The sequence below is a fragment of the Tasmannia lanceolata genome, unplaced genomic scaffold (assembly GCF_043159265.1).
Source record: "Tasmannia lanceolata isolate RefF3 unplaced genomic scaffold, GAP_Taslan_0.1 ptg000013l, whole genome shotgun sequence".
Classification (NCBI taxonomy): domain Eukaryota; kingdom Viridiplantae; phylum Streptophyta; class Magnoliopsida; order Canellales; family Winteraceae; genus Tasmannia; species Tasmannia lanceolata.
This window is the reverse complement of record NW_027518690.1, coordinates 6805883-6820759: the sequence shown is the minus strand read 5'-3', so window position 1 is coordinate 6820759 and position 14877 is coordinate 6805883. Positions and strand designations below refer to the sequence as shown.

Sequence of the window (14877 nt, the reverse complement as noted above, 5' to 3'; positions counted from 1 at the left end):
TACTGCCCTACCTGTAACTAAATACGTGCAACTTTCGAGTTCAACTAGCTTAGAGATACTAGATTCTTTCATATATTTGGTGTAAGAAAAACTATTTGCGTGTTCAAATCATAAGCATGTGATTTAGATGAACTGAAACATGAAAAATGATCAAATATAAATACCTCTTGATGCTTAATACAATTAACAAAGATTGATCCTTTGATGTCTTTAAGTGTCTGCAAAACGAAGAACAATTGATGGTGGTCTTCTATTCTCTCCACGTTTCCTTATGTGTATTCCAATGAGAAGAAAATAACACCTTGTATATGTGAGAGTAGAGACCAACCCCATATTTACATTAAGTAAAAAGAAACCGTTGAGTCTGCCCATTATCAACTGTCGTTTCTCAAATAAGCCTACCAACCTTATCGGGCTTACATCGGGCCCACACATAATATTAACCCATTACCATACCATTTCTAACGTGAACACACGCGGCTAAGGTGTTCCCAGCTCAAACCTTATTGATCACTGACCATCTGTGAGCCGATCCGGACTACTCTTTACTAATCAAACATTCTCTACAATCTGGTTTTCTCAAAGCCAAAACACTATGTAAGGCCACTAAAAACCTTACATTTGGGACATATGCCACACTACCAAGAGAAAAAAATGAGCTTTCTAAGAAAATGGATTAGATTATAGCGATCAAATTCACACTTATGCCCTTTTGTTTCAGATTATGACCAAGGTTTTAAATTCGACCGAAATCCGAAATTTCGGTCCAATTTCGGGTTTCGGTGGATACCGAAATCGAAATATGGTAAACCCGAAACGTTACTTTATTTTGACCAACATTTCAAAATTCGTTTTCCTGAAATTTTGGTCCAAAATTTAGGGAGATCACATTAAAATTTGTATTTTATTCATTATTTAATATTTCCCTGGAATTTTGGGCGAGATAAAATATTACCTTTATTGATTTTGTTGAATTTAGAACGAAATTTTGAAATTTCGGCAAAAATTTTGGTTTTGGTGAGCACCGAAATGCATTCGGAAACCGAAATTTAAAACCTTGATTATGACAACTCGCAATGGGGTTGTCATAATCTTTAACGTAAGGGGGCCTTAAATTAATGCTCCCTGTGATGTCAGTTTTAGATAAATTATAAATGCTATTGGAATTTTCACTGGCATGCTTTAATAATTGCACAAACCTATCTTGTCCTTATTATTTAAACAGCTATCAAAGGTTATTACAGTTCCCAAAAATCTATCAGACGACTAAAAAATCAAGATGAGTTAGTGCAATTATCAAGATATGGTAGTGCCAAGAGTGATCGCATGGAAACTATCTACAAAATAAAGGGGCTGAACTTTCAACTAAAGCCCATGAATGGCTCGATTTCCAAGCCCAACAAGCTACCTTCATTACCCGCCAAAAAATCCCAACGGTAATTTGAATTCTGTTTCCAAAACACAAAAATGCCTCTCTCTTCTAAAGCTCTGTTCCTCCATGAAACAACTACACCAAATTCATGCCCACATCCAAACCTTAGGCATCCATCAAGACCGCTTTCTCATGAGCGAAATCCTAAGATTTTGCGCTTTATCCCCATCAGGAAGCTTAGATTACGCGCATTTTCTTCTCAACCGTGACCCAAATCCCTCAACATTTTCATGGAACATGTTGATCAGAGGCTTTGCTTGTAAGGATTGTCCCACCAAAGCTGTAGCTATATTCATGGAGATGCGCAATTGGGGGACTAAACCCAACAAGCTCACTTTCCCCTTCCTCCTTAAGGCATGCGCTCAACTTGTGGATTTTCAAGGAGGGAGACAAATCCAAGTTGAGATTGTGAAGAATGGGATTGATTCTGATGTTTACATTCAGAACACTTTGATACATTTTTATGGGTCTTGTAGAGAAATTTCTGATGCACGCCAAGTGTTTGAAAGAATGTCTGTTAGGACTGTTGTTTCTTGGAATGCAATGATCTCTGCTTGCGTTGAGAATTTGCGGTTGGATGAATCCGTTGCAGTTTTTACGAGAATGATAGGTTGTGGGTTTGAGCCAGATGAGACAACGATGGTGGTCTTGCTCTCTGCTTGCACCGAGCTTGGAAATCTTAGTCTTGGGAGGTGGGTTCATTGTTATGTGATAGAGAAAGGGTTGGTCATAAACATTCAATTGGGTACAGCTCTTGTTGATATGCACGCGAAATGTGGGGCCATAGATTACGCTCGAAAGGTTTTTGAGAGAGTTCCCAAGAGAAACGTATGGACTTGGAGTGCGATGATTTTGGGCTTAGCGCAACACGGACTGGCAAAGGAAGCTCTTGACCTATTTCTACAAATGCGCAACTGTTCAATCAAGCCCAATTATGTCACTTTTCTTGGGGTTTTGTCTGCCTGTAGCCACGCCGGTTTGGTGGATGATGGGTTTCATTTCTTCCGTGAAATGGTGCATGAGCACGGGATTGAACCCATGATGCCGCATTATGGTGCCATGGTTGATATATTAGGTCGAAGGGGTTGTCTTGAAGAGGCTTATAAGTTCATTACTAGTATGCCGATTGAGCCTGATGCAATTGTATGGAGGACATTGCTTAGTGCATGTGGCATCCATGATGTTAGTGATAGTTGTGGTGTTGGAGAGAAGGTGAGGGAGAGGTTGCTCGAGTTAGAGCCCAAAAGGAGCGGCAATTTTGTGATGGTAGCTAATATGTATGCAGAGGCTGGTTTGTGGGAGGAAGCAGCGAATGTTCGAAGGGTGATGAGAGATGGGGGATTAAAGAAGATGGCAGGGGAGAGTTGTGTCGAGGTGGGGGGTTTGATTCATAGATTTTTATGTGGGGATGATTCTCGCATTGATTGTGAGAGTATCTACTGCTTGTTAGATGGATTGAACTTGCACATAAAGATAGTTGATTGTGTTGATGCAAATTTTCTTGCTGTGTGACTTTTTAATCAGTGCTATTTCAGTTGCAAATCTACACAGCGTGGGAGCCGGAATGTTCTGATTCATCATGATCTTGAATCAAATTAATTGGGAGTGGAATTTAAATTTGGGGATGATATTTTCCACCTTATGTAACCCAGTTTTTTCCTAGGTTCAAAGCTAATAGAGTAATAGGTAAGGTGTTATTGACTTATTGGTAACAATTGGCAATTGACTATTTATTATCTTGTAAACTATTTATTCGGGAACAGGGCCATATGTGGCCCCTCAATTCGTACCAATGATGATAACTGTGAGTAAAATGTCTTTGACTTTTTATAAGTTGTCTTTCCTGTTCTTAATTTAGATCGGAGGATATTTTGGTTTTTTTTTCTTTTTACATCGCTAGGTTTTCTTCAAATATAATGTATTATAATATATAGACTCTACCACTATAGTTGCTTTTTATGTAAGCTATTTATCAGCTATTCAGAAGCTTACATTTATAAGATGTTTAATGGCTATAAATAAGTTTACATATGTTGAGAAAATCCGCTGGGACATCTGATCTGATCGTGCACAAATTAAATGGAAAAGTAAAATAAACAAACAAGCCACAAGATGAACACCAAGATTTTACATGGTTAGGCCAAGCCTACTTCACGGGCGAGAAACATGATCTTCCACTGTGAGAAAATAATATACAAGGATTACAATGGATTTAAACCAAAACTCAATACCCGCAACCCTTTCCTTACTTCCCAAACCAAGATCGTACAAGAGAAAAACCCAAGAGAAAAAACCCAAGAAGAAAAGTCCACTTTCTCTTCTTTCTCTCTCTCCTCTCTTTTTCTCTAGCCACACAAGAGACACTCACGTCTTCACTTCTATACTTATATTTTCTAAGAAACCTAAAAGCAACATTTGCTATTTTGGTATATTAACCAAAAGGGAATAAAACAAGAGAAATAAGATACTTTCCTTTTTGCCTTCTTGCCTTCGCACCCAAGCAAGTCATGTGGGTGGGAAATAAGGCAACTTTCCAACAATCTCCACCTTGGCTTATTTCTCAGCCACATGAAATTTTTTTGTTGGTGATGTCACAGGTCTGCTATTATCGAAAACCATCATTGGCCTTCTGAAGTACCGACTACACACCCTCGAATCACCTTGGTTCTGACTCCTCCCGATTCGATCAACACGGCAAATGCACATGTGTAGTTGCCAACCCGTTGACTCACCCAATCAACCTTGGAGAGGGATCTCGATCCATCCTCCCCAATGCAGGTACTGTCATCCTCTCACCCTCGTCTGCAACCTCGAAACCCGTCTCTTCACCAACTGCGAAAGAGACCCTACGCGTGCATGCGCTATCACTCTGTTTCCAACTAGCCATCGAGATCTTAGGAACACTAGTCACCGTGTCCCTGATCAGACGATATAATCCGCCACACTTCTCTCCTTTCATCAGAACTATACAGTCGTGTGTGATTTTCATGGCTCCACCTGCAGTTGAATGTCTGCAACCCCTGGAGTCCAATCGGCCAAGTGATACTAGATTTCTTCGCATGTTTGAGACATACGCCACACCATCCAAAGTACAAACCACTCCATCAAATATCTTGATCTTCACCATTCCAACTCCAATGAAGTCACAAGTAGACCCGTCACCCAAGGACACTACACCCGCCCTTGTCTCCTAGAACGTATCAAAATATTCCCTCCCGGAGCATACATGAACAGAGCACCATGAATCTAAAATCCACCCATCATGATTAGAAGTGTGATTACTTATGTAGACTGTGAGAACGTCTCCAAACTCTTCACTCTACTCATCCGTTACCTCCACCACAGTATTCATAACACCATCGTCCGCCTAGTCAGCTCGCTTCAGACAATCCCGCTTGATGTGGCCATATTCCTTACAACGGTAACATTGCACGCCCTTTCCGCTAACCCTGTATCTTGACCTGCCTTTTCCAGATCCCCTGTCAGACGACCTTCCTCTTTAATTCCCACCATGAACAACCAACCCATGCTCTTCACTTCCACCAAGAACAGGTTCCTTTCGCATCTCATTCGATAAGAGCAACGTAGTGACTTCCTTTAACTTTATTGTATCCTTACCATACAATAAAGTTGTCACCAGATTGTTATACGAATCAGGAAAAGAAGTAAGAAGCAAAATGACCTTGTCTTCTTCCTTCAACTTTTCATCAACCTTGTGGAGTTGATCCACAAGCCCATTGAACACCACAATCTTCAGCTCGTACAATTCTAGCTTCAGATACAACCGGTTGGCCAAGCTTTTTGACATGTAAAGCTTTTCCAACTTCTCCCATAATTCAGGCACATCTTTCTCTTCCATAACGTTAAACATAATGCTATCTGCCAGACATAGTCGAATCGTGCTAACCGCCTTCGACTTAATGTCTTCCCACTCGCCATTCGTCATCTTCTCCGACTTCTCATCATTTCCCTTCAACACCTTAACCAAGCCATGTTGAACTAGGATGTCCTTCACCCTCATCTGCCATAGGGTGAAACTGTCATTTCCATCAAATCTGTCGATGCTGAACTGAGTAGAACTTGATTTTATCACCGTCTCAGATTACTTTGCACTTATCGGTGTAGCGTTTCACCTCGAACAAGAATCTTTCTTGGACAATCTTTCTACCCCAAAAATCGCTCTAACCGCGATCCGACCACAACACCCACGATCACTCCACCCTGCCTCGACGATCGCTCCACCTGAGCTCTGATACCACTTGTTGAGAAAATCCGACGGGCCATCCGATCCGATCGTGCACAAATTAAATGGAAAAGTAAAATAAACAAACAAGCCACAAGATGAACACCAAGATTTTATGTGGTTCGGCCAAGCCTACTCCATGGGCATGAAACACGATCTTCCACTATGAGAAAACAATATACAAGGATTACAATGGATTTAAACCAAAACCTGCAACTCTTTCCTTGCTTCCCAAACTAAGATCGTACAAGAGAAAAACCCAAGAGAAAACCCAAGAAGAAAACCCAAGAGAAAAAACCCAAGAAGAAAAGCCCACTTTCTCTTCTTTTTCTCTCTCATCTCTTTTTATTTAGCCACACAAGAGACACTCACGTCTTCACTTTTATACTTAGGTTTTCTAAGAAACCTAAAAGCAACACTTGCTATTTTGGCATATTAACCAAAAGAGAATAAAACAAGAGAAATAAGATACTTTCCCTTTTTGCCTTCTTGCCTTCCCACCCAAGCAAGTCATGTGGGTGGGAAATAAGGCAACTTTCCAACAACATATAAAAGGAATTTATTAGTTACCTGGACATTTACATTTATAAAGCTCTAAAGAGGGGCTTCTCATGGCCACCCAAGTTTGCGACTATATTATAGATAAATGTTACATGCACTTTTATTTCTATGATAATTTCTTGTAGTTTTTCCAGTACAAGTATCAAATTTTGAAATGCTAATCAATAACCTTGCTGAAATATTCTAGAGAACTATAGGATCCTTTAACCATCTTTCCTCGATTTGCTAGTGGTGACGAACGAGTAGATAACCTTTGTTGTAAGACTAATTGACACTTAGTACAAGCACATACTACATTCATGATTTTATTAAGTAATTTTATTTTAGTATAAAGTTTTTAATTGATCCATTTGTGGGAAGAGTGGTGTCGATGTTCGCCATGTTAACTTGTCGCAGATACATCGTTAAGTGGACCCCACCTAGGGAAGTGGGTAGGCGAGACAATGGTGGTGTGACATACATGTATGTATTCTTACAATAAATGAGTGGATTATAAGAATTTTTCGTACTGAAACCCTCCACTTAATAAGTTCAAAAGTAAATTTGCAACCTCTAAAAAGGTATAATATAGATCAAGAGAGGACTAATCAATATTTAAGTCAATGAGAATCTGCTTACAAATGGTTTACAATTTCACGCATAGAGGTGTAAGTACCTATAATTGCAACTAAAAAACCCAACACTAAAATCCCCAAAATAGTCACCAACTCAAAACCACACTTCCTAGAAGCTGTAGAAATCTTCAAATAGCACATGCATGGAAATAACATTGAAACTGTGCTACTTAGAAATGACCCAGTAAGTGCCATTATGTATCCAAACAGTGGAACCGTCAAGGCTACAACTACAGTGCTGATCACTAATAGAGTTCTAATAAGAAGGCTAATAGCTCTATTGTTATAGATCGAAAACCATTCTTCAATGGCAATGGAGATTGGTGAAATCACCAATGCATATTTAGTAAATGGATTGATCAAGGTGGTGTAAATTGCTATCTTTGAGCTCAACTTCCCAATAGAGAGATTCAATGTCACTTGAGATTTTACATCGTCCCCATACATGAGATAGCCTTGAATTGCCATTGTTCCATAATTGAAACTGCAAAGAACAAAGCAAAGGAGCAATACCTGTAATGAAAGAAAACACAGGGGAAAGATCAGTAGTATTGATAAAGGAGTTTTTATATGGTGTAAGCCCTTATAGTCCCTTATTTTTCAAAAAGAACTATACGGAGCATATCATAGGATCATCCCATGATGTGGTCCATAGAGTACTTTTTGAAAAACACGGGATTATAAGAGCTTACACCATAAAAAATCTCTTGACAAAGACATTGGTAAAAACTATGAGATGTGACTGACAAATATAATGGAAGAACAAAGTTGGAGAAATATTATACATCCATATTTTTCTTTACCTTATGCCCTGTTTGGATTGCAAGAATTTTTGAGAAAAGTTTGAAAATAGAAAATAATTCTAAAAGTTTCTATTTTTTTACACATGAAAAAAGATAATTTGAACAACCCTATTCGATTTTTACTCAAGGGGACCTTCAATTTGTGATAATATCCCTATAAATTAACCATAATTACATTATTTCCCTCTAAATTGTGGAAAGAAAAAAAAATTCTAAGACAATTTTTGGTCCAAAATATTTTTCTTGCTATCTAAAATGGGTGTAGAGAACTTATGTTTCTTTACCTTAGAGAACTGACTTCTATCTTTCATAGAAGTATATATGGTGGGGAATATTGCATGCCCACAGTAACAAAAGGCATATAAACTTACAGCAGTTGGCATTCCACTCAAATTTAAGAGTCTTCCTCTTTCATGAAACCCAACACCATCAACTGCACCACCCCAAAAAACAGAACCCACAACAATAATAGAAGCAAGAACTCCTCCAGCAGAGACATAAGCAAGCAAACTCAAACTTTTTAACCATGTAGTAGGCAAAATTATAAGTGCAGATAGCAAAACAAATGCTGTTTTCCCTCCAAGTCTTATCCCCATAATTTTGAAACTTGCATTTGGAAATAACTTATGTAAGTTATCACCTTCCAATATCAAGAACTCGATTGCGACTAGATAAAGCTCAAGATACATAAAAAGAGCAACTGTTACTCTCCCCTTACATCCGAAAGCAAGTTCGCCGATGTCGGGGTAGGTTTTAATCAATGGATGTGTATCCATACATTGCCTTAGGAGTATCCCTGTGTAGAAACAAATGATTGCTGTAAGGAAAAGAAGTATCAAGCTCAACCATCCTCCTTCTGAGAGTGCAAAAGGAATTGATAGTATTCCAACTCCTGAAAAATAGAACAATGATATTAAGGATCATGGCTATGTTCAAAGTTGAGACCACTTAATTTAATCAAAGGCATGGGGAATTCTACTAGACCATGTTTCTTGTTGACTATCCTAGTGAAAGTTTCTGAATACCGTCAAATACTAGTAGTCATTCTAAGCGGGGCAGAAAACCATGTTGACTTAGTTCAGTCTTGAGTTGAGCTGGAAAGTTTTAAATCACTGCTTTGTCACATCTATACAATCACCAAATGTAGTTACCAAACTAGGATGTGGCTGACTTCACTTGATTCAGCTCATGATTTCTTGGGGTTGACTCATACTTTGAGCTTAGGAAGCTGAGTTAACTCGGGTTTGACTTAGCTAGAATGGTCAAAGTTTTATGTCAAAAAGGGGCACACCGCATGGTGGGGGCTATTTTGTTTGGTTATCAATGAGCAAAAAAAAAAACATGTGGCAAATGTAAGGTTATTGAAATTGGCCAACCAATGGGGCCAACAATGGATTGGCCAATGTCCAATGATTAGGATGATCAGAACTAATTGATCAATGGACTTTTTCCCATCAAATGTGAGTAATTAGCAATTACTGTTTCAATTCTCCTTTTGCAACCCATTGATCAGATGGCTAGGATTTTCCTGTCAGTGTGGGTTTCCAGGGATCCATCCATGGTGGACCATATTCGATGACTATTTAAACCACATAGGCTCAGTTTGTTTTGGATTTTGAGAATTGATTTTGAGAGACCCAAAATCAATTCTCAAAATCCAAAATAAATAGGGCTTATGTGATTTAAATAGTCATCTAAAAATATATAAACTAGTAAGAATGGAATGAAGTTTAAAAAATCAAAGAAAGAAAAAAAAAAGATAACGGAAATATCAAATATTATATTAGATTAATGCATAAGAAGCTTAATTTGGGCCTACCCACAAGATGTTAACATGATCTGGATCCTTCATGCAATCATTCCATCATAGAACTCAATTTTTCTTAACTGCATGTTTCCAAGTCATTAATCAAATAGTTGGGATAATCTGTAAAATGAAACTTTTGGTAATATGATCTCAAGATAAGGCCTCGACACCATGGCCAAAAGGAGGGGAAACCCCAAAAAGAAACCACGAAAGGAAGAGGGGCTTTTCAAATCAAGGATTCTAATAGTATCATTCCCCACACAAAATATGAAACACTGAGCAAAATGAAAACAAAAAAAGTATAAAAAAATGAAGATATCTATGATGTAGTGCTCTATATTAAGAGAGAGGAAGAGAGAGACACCTGACAATGCATTGACTCCATTAAGGACAGTTCTGATAAAGGTAGTGCCTCGCTGTAGGTGTTGTTGATTCTCCATTTTCTCAGCTTTTGGGTTGTGGGATTGATGGTCTGATCCACGGAGGAGAGGTTTGTTAAAATAGAAACAATCCGCACTAAGTACAACATGGTTGTTGTTGGTGGAGGGAGATAGTGAAGATGAGTAGATAGCCATTCAACTAAAAATGAGGCTTTTCTTTGTCACGGATCTATCGTGTTACTTTTGAGGTCAAATCGGTTATTATGTGAACCTAGTGCACCATATGTGGGTGAGGCTGGTGGAACAAATGTTAATATATAGCAAGTGTGAGAAACAGGCATTAAACTGAATTTTTAAAGTTGTTCTTACTAACATGAGATAGGTATGGTTTTAGTTTTTTTTTTTTTTTTTTTTCTCTGTAAGTTAATGATTGGGTTGTTAAAAGTTTTCTACCTTGGAAATTAATGTGGCCCATGTTTAGCATATGGGGCACACCAATTAGATAGGCTATGTTGAGGGTTTTCTTATATAGTCCCAACACCAGTTAGTCAGATACCATGTGCCTAATCAATTCCTTTGAATGTGGACTACTCTTGGAAATTGTTAGTCATTGATCTCATGGAGAACATCTCACAGAAGAGTGAGATCTTGGGGTCACTGACAATCCATGGTGGGGTCCACAGGCCCAAACTGCATAATTGTGTTAAGAATAAAAAACCAGTTCGTTAGAGTGAGGTCGAGTCTTTTTTAAAAAATTAATTTAAGGTTTTATAAAGATAAATATGAAATTGTGCCACAGTTTTTTTTCTTTGGAAATTCTTTGTAGATTATCATCCATGAAACTTGGTATTTTAATAGCATCATCCCTGTTAATCTTTAAAAAAACTTGGTGATGCAATTTCGTGGAAGACAATCTTGTGGCTTACTTTTGCGAGAGAGAACAGCCACACAGAGTCACTTTTTAGCAGATTTTGTCTTATTCATTTAATTCATCTGGGGTGGTTGTTCTCTCCTGCAAAAGTAAGCCGAGAAATAGCTTTGGGCGAAATTGCCTAGCAAATCCCAAAACCCCATGGTTTGTTATTAGGTATTTGCTAAGCAATTTCTCAGTGGATGACTTTTGCATGAGAGAACAGCCACATAGGCTTACTTTTTAACAGTTGCTTATTCATTTTATTCATCTGGTGTGGCCCATTCTCTCATCTTTCATGGTCAGTCTACAAAGTAAGTTCGACAAAACACTTTTTTTTTCTGAGAATGGACTCATGGCTTTTTATAGTGTCGGGTAGTACTGTTGTGGAAATGGAAGCATTAAAGCAAATAATTAAATGAAGGAAGCATTGAGAGAGTATGGGAGTCAGGTGTAATCCCCACTATAAAATGTTTTGGAGTTTTTGTAGCACTCAATGCTTTCGAATCTCCAACATGGTAGGTTTCTTGACTGCAATTCCTTTTCCTCTTTCTCCTTTTTATTTTACTAGGAAAAATGCACGTGCGTTGCACGTGGGACCCAAATATCAGTTCAAATAGTGCAAAATGAAGTTGCAATCTAATATTGGAGTTGATTAAAAGGAACAACTACCTATGATCTATTCATATAATAAGGAAAACAATATTACTTTACCTTTTACCGAAATTTTCATCTGAAACCGAAACGTCCACATTTCCAAGACGATCGAAACTTAAATTGAAATTTAAAATCTTGCTCTTAAGCATGGTTTGAAATTTCGACCGAAATCCAAATCCGGTCAACCCGAAATGGAACGAAATTTCATTTTCCCTCGAAATTTATTCCGAAATTTAACTGAATTTTCAAAATTTAGATCGAAATTTCATTTCCTCCCAAAATCCCGTTCCGAAATTTAAGGAATATCCCAAAAAAATATGGATGTTATCCGTTGTTTAATATTATCCTGAAATTTCGGCCAAAACTACTGAAATTTTGACCGAGTTAAAGTATCTTTTAAATTGATTTTTATGGATTCCGTGGATTTCGCCTGAAATCCGACTAAATCAATGAACGACTATTTTTCTCGTATAGAATTTTGACCGAAATTTCGGCTGAAATTTCAGAATAATATTAAATAATTACTAATATTATTTAATATTATCCTAGCCTCCAATCGATATAGGCTGATCCTAGCCCTCCAATCAATAGATGTTTCCATAATTGTTGTTCCTCTTGTGGTGCCCGGAATCCGTCAACATTTTGCAAGTGTCCTGTATGATTAATATAAAGTAGTTGTTTCGTCATTGTCATATGTATTTACCACTTCTTGGTATTTTTTTTTCTGTAATTATCATCATAGACAAGAACCCGTGTCGGTACTTTTCGTATGTAGATTACGATTTTACCCTAAAGAAAGTAGTTAATATCATAACTTTTTATTAAAGAGAATAGGCATAATACAGCTGGGATATAGATGAGATTTTTGTCAAAGGGTGGAAGAACTTAACCCACGATTCCGCCTTTATATATAGTAGATTAGATTAGATTAGATTGATTTGGGAATAGTAGGCAATGCTAGGGTTTGGTATGAGGATGAGAATCATCAACCTCACGTGGGTTTGGGATGAGGATGAGAATCATCAACGTCCAGTGTGATAAAGGACATCACAAAACTTCTATTAGATTAATGCATGAGAAGCTTAATTTGGGCCTACCCACAAGAGGTCAACGTGATCTGGATCCATAATCCAATCATTCCATTATAGAACTCAAATTTTCTTAACTGTAAAATGAAACTTTTGGTAATATAATCTCAAGATAAGGCCTAGCCAAGAGGGCCAAAAAGAGGGGAAACCCTAAGAAGAAACCACGAAAGGATGAGGGGCTTTTGAAATCAAGGATTCTAAGAGCATCGTTCCCCACATAAAATATGAAACACTGAGCAAAATGAAAACAAAAGAAAAGTGTGTTAAAAAATTAAGATATCTATGATGTATTGCTATATATTTATAGAGAGGGTGAGAGAGACACCTGACAATGCATTGATTCCATTGAGGAGAGTTCTGATAAAGGTAGTGCCTGACTGTGGGTGTTGTTGATTCTCCATTTTCTCAGCTTTTGGATTGTGGGATTGATGGTCTGATCCATGAAGGAGAGGCTGGTTAAAATGGGAACAATCCGGACTGAATACAACATGGTTGTTTGTGGTTGGAGATAGTGAAGATGAGTAGATATCCATTCAACTAAAAATGAGGCTTTTCTCTCTCACGGATTATTCGTGTTTCCTTGGGTCATCTTCAATTGAAATCATATCGGTTATTATGTGGAACTACCCTGCACCATATGTGGGTAAGGTTCATGAACGAATGTTTATATAGAGAAGTGTGAAAAACAAGCATTAAACTGAATTTCTAAAGTTGTTCTTAGAAACATGAGATGGTTATGGTTTTAGTTTTTTTTTTTTTTTTTCTTTAAATTAATGACTGGGTTGCTACAAGTTTTCTACCTTGGAAATTAATGGCGCCCATGTTTAGCATATGGGACCCACCAATTAGAAAGGCTCCGTTGAGGCTTTGCTTATATGCGTTTTTATATGATGCCCGTCCGTGAAAATTTAAAGGGCAGGGCCATTTGATTTTTGATCTGATCAAAAATCAAATGGGCAGGGTTTTGACACCATGCCCTTGTAATTATCACGGTCGGACACCATATAAATTCTCTGCTTATATAGTCCCAAGTCCCAACACCAGTGAGTCAGATGCCATGTGCCTGGTAAATTCCTTTGAATGTAGACTCTTGGAAATTGTTAGTCATTGATCTCATGGAAAACATCTCACAGATGAGTGAGATCTTGGGCTCACCGACAATCCATGGTAGGGTCCACAAGCCGAAACTGCATGATCGTGTCAAGAATAAAAAACCAGTTCGTTTGAGTGTGGCCCAGTCTTTTTTTTTTATGGGTTTTGCTAACGAGTGCCCTAAGGGCACTTGTTAAGGTGCACAGGAAATGATATTTTACACATCTTTTGATAATGAATATACAGAAAATGAGTATTTTTATCAAACAGTGTGTAAAATGATTGGAAAATATCATTCCCAATGCACCTTAACGGCACTCGTTAGCAAAACCCTTTATTTTATTAATTTGAGGTTTTATACAGATAAATATGAAATTGTGTCACTGCTTTTTACTTCGGAAATTTTTAGTAAATTACCATCCATGAAACTTTGTATTTTAATGGCATCAAACCTTTTAATCTTTAAAAAAAAAAAAAAAAAAAAAAAAAAAAAAAAAAAAAAACTTTGTAATTTGGTAGGCAATTTCCTCGAAGACAATTTTGCGGCTTACTTTTGCAGGAGAGAACAGCCACACATGCTCACGTTTTAGCAGATTGCCATATTCATTTAATTCATCAAAGGTGGTTGTTCTCTCCTGCAAAAGTAAGCCGAGAAAGCAAATCCCCAAAACCTTTAGTTTGTAATTAGGGATTGCTAGGCAATTTCTCAGCGGATGACTTTTGCATGAGAGAACAGCCACATAGGCTTACTTTTTAACAGATTTTGTTTTATTCATTTGATTCATCTGGTCAGTCTAGTCTAGAAAGTATGACAACACTTTTTTCTCAGTATGGACTCATGGCATTTTAGAGTGTCGGGTGCTGTTGTGGAAATGGAAGCATTAAAGCAAATAAATGGAGGAAGCACTGAGAGAGTATGGGAGTCAGGTGTAATCCCCACTACAAAATGTTTGGGAGTTTTTGTAGCACTCAAAGCTTTGGAATCTCCAGCATGGTAGGTTTCTTGATTGCAATTCCTTTTCCTCTTTCTCCTTTTTATTTTATTTATTTGGGAATGGTAGGCCATGGTAAGGTTTGGTATGAGGATGAGAATCATCAACCTTTTTTTTTTCAATGGGTAATGAGAATCACCAACCTCACTTGGGTTTGGGATGAGGATGAGATTCATCAACGTCTAGTGTGTTCATACGTGGCCCTTGTTAAGAGTTACCGTGACTCCTGCACATACACAAGAGGGTAGGGTAAGTTTAGTAACCACATTAGATTAGGATTCTATTTATTTGGTGGTTT

At 37.7% G+C, this 14877-nt stretch overlaps 2 protein-coding genes across 2 annotated transcripts; one reads left to right on the top strand and one right to left on the bottom strand.

Annotated features, from left to right (window-relative positions):
• Positions 1–1254: 1254 nt before the first annotated feature.
• LOC143890741 (pentatricopeptide repeat-containing protein At2g36730-like) lies at positions 1255–3241 on the top strand. The gene has a single exon (XM_077395423.1). The coding sequence runs from the start codon at positions 1379–1381 to the stop codon at positions 2942–2944; it is 1566 nt and encodes a 521-aa protein (XP_077251538.1). The 5' UTR covers positions 1255–1378; the 3' UTR covers positions 2945–3241.
• A 3569-nt stretch (positions 3242–6810) lies between these two features.
• On the bottom strand, positions 6811–13118 carry LOC143890740 (amino acid transporter AVT1I-like). The gene is made up of 4 exons (XM_077395422.1): positions 12821–13118; positions 9825–9932; positions 7938–8545; positions 6811–7363 (listed from the first exon to the last, which is right to left on the bottom strand). Exons 1-4 carry the CDS (start codon positions 13026–13028, stop codon positions 6851–6853), a joined length of 1437 nt encoding a protein of 478 aa, XP_077251537.1. The 5' UTR covers positions 13029–13118; the 3' UTR covers positions 6811–6850.
• Positions 13119–14877: the final 1759 nt, after the last annotated feature.

Excerpts from the sequence above, each read along its gene's own strand:
- LOC143890741 (XM_077395423.1), top strand. The coding sequence starts at position 1,379 with ATGGCTCGATTTCCAAGCCCAACAAGCTACCTTCATTACCCGCCAAAA.
- LOC143890740 (XM_077395422.1), bottom strand. The coding sequence starts at position 13,028 with ATGGATATCTACTCATCTTCACTATCTCCAACCACAAACAACCATGTT. Across the intron at positions 9,933-12,820 it reads TGGAATCAATGCATTGTCAG|ACCATCAATCCCACAACCCA; the intron begins GTGTCTCTCTCA and ends TCCGTGGATCAG. Across the intron at positions 8,546-9,824 it reads TGGAGTCAATGCATTGTCAG|GAGTTGGAATACTATCAATT; the intron begins GTGTCTCTCTCT and ends TCTATTTTTCAG.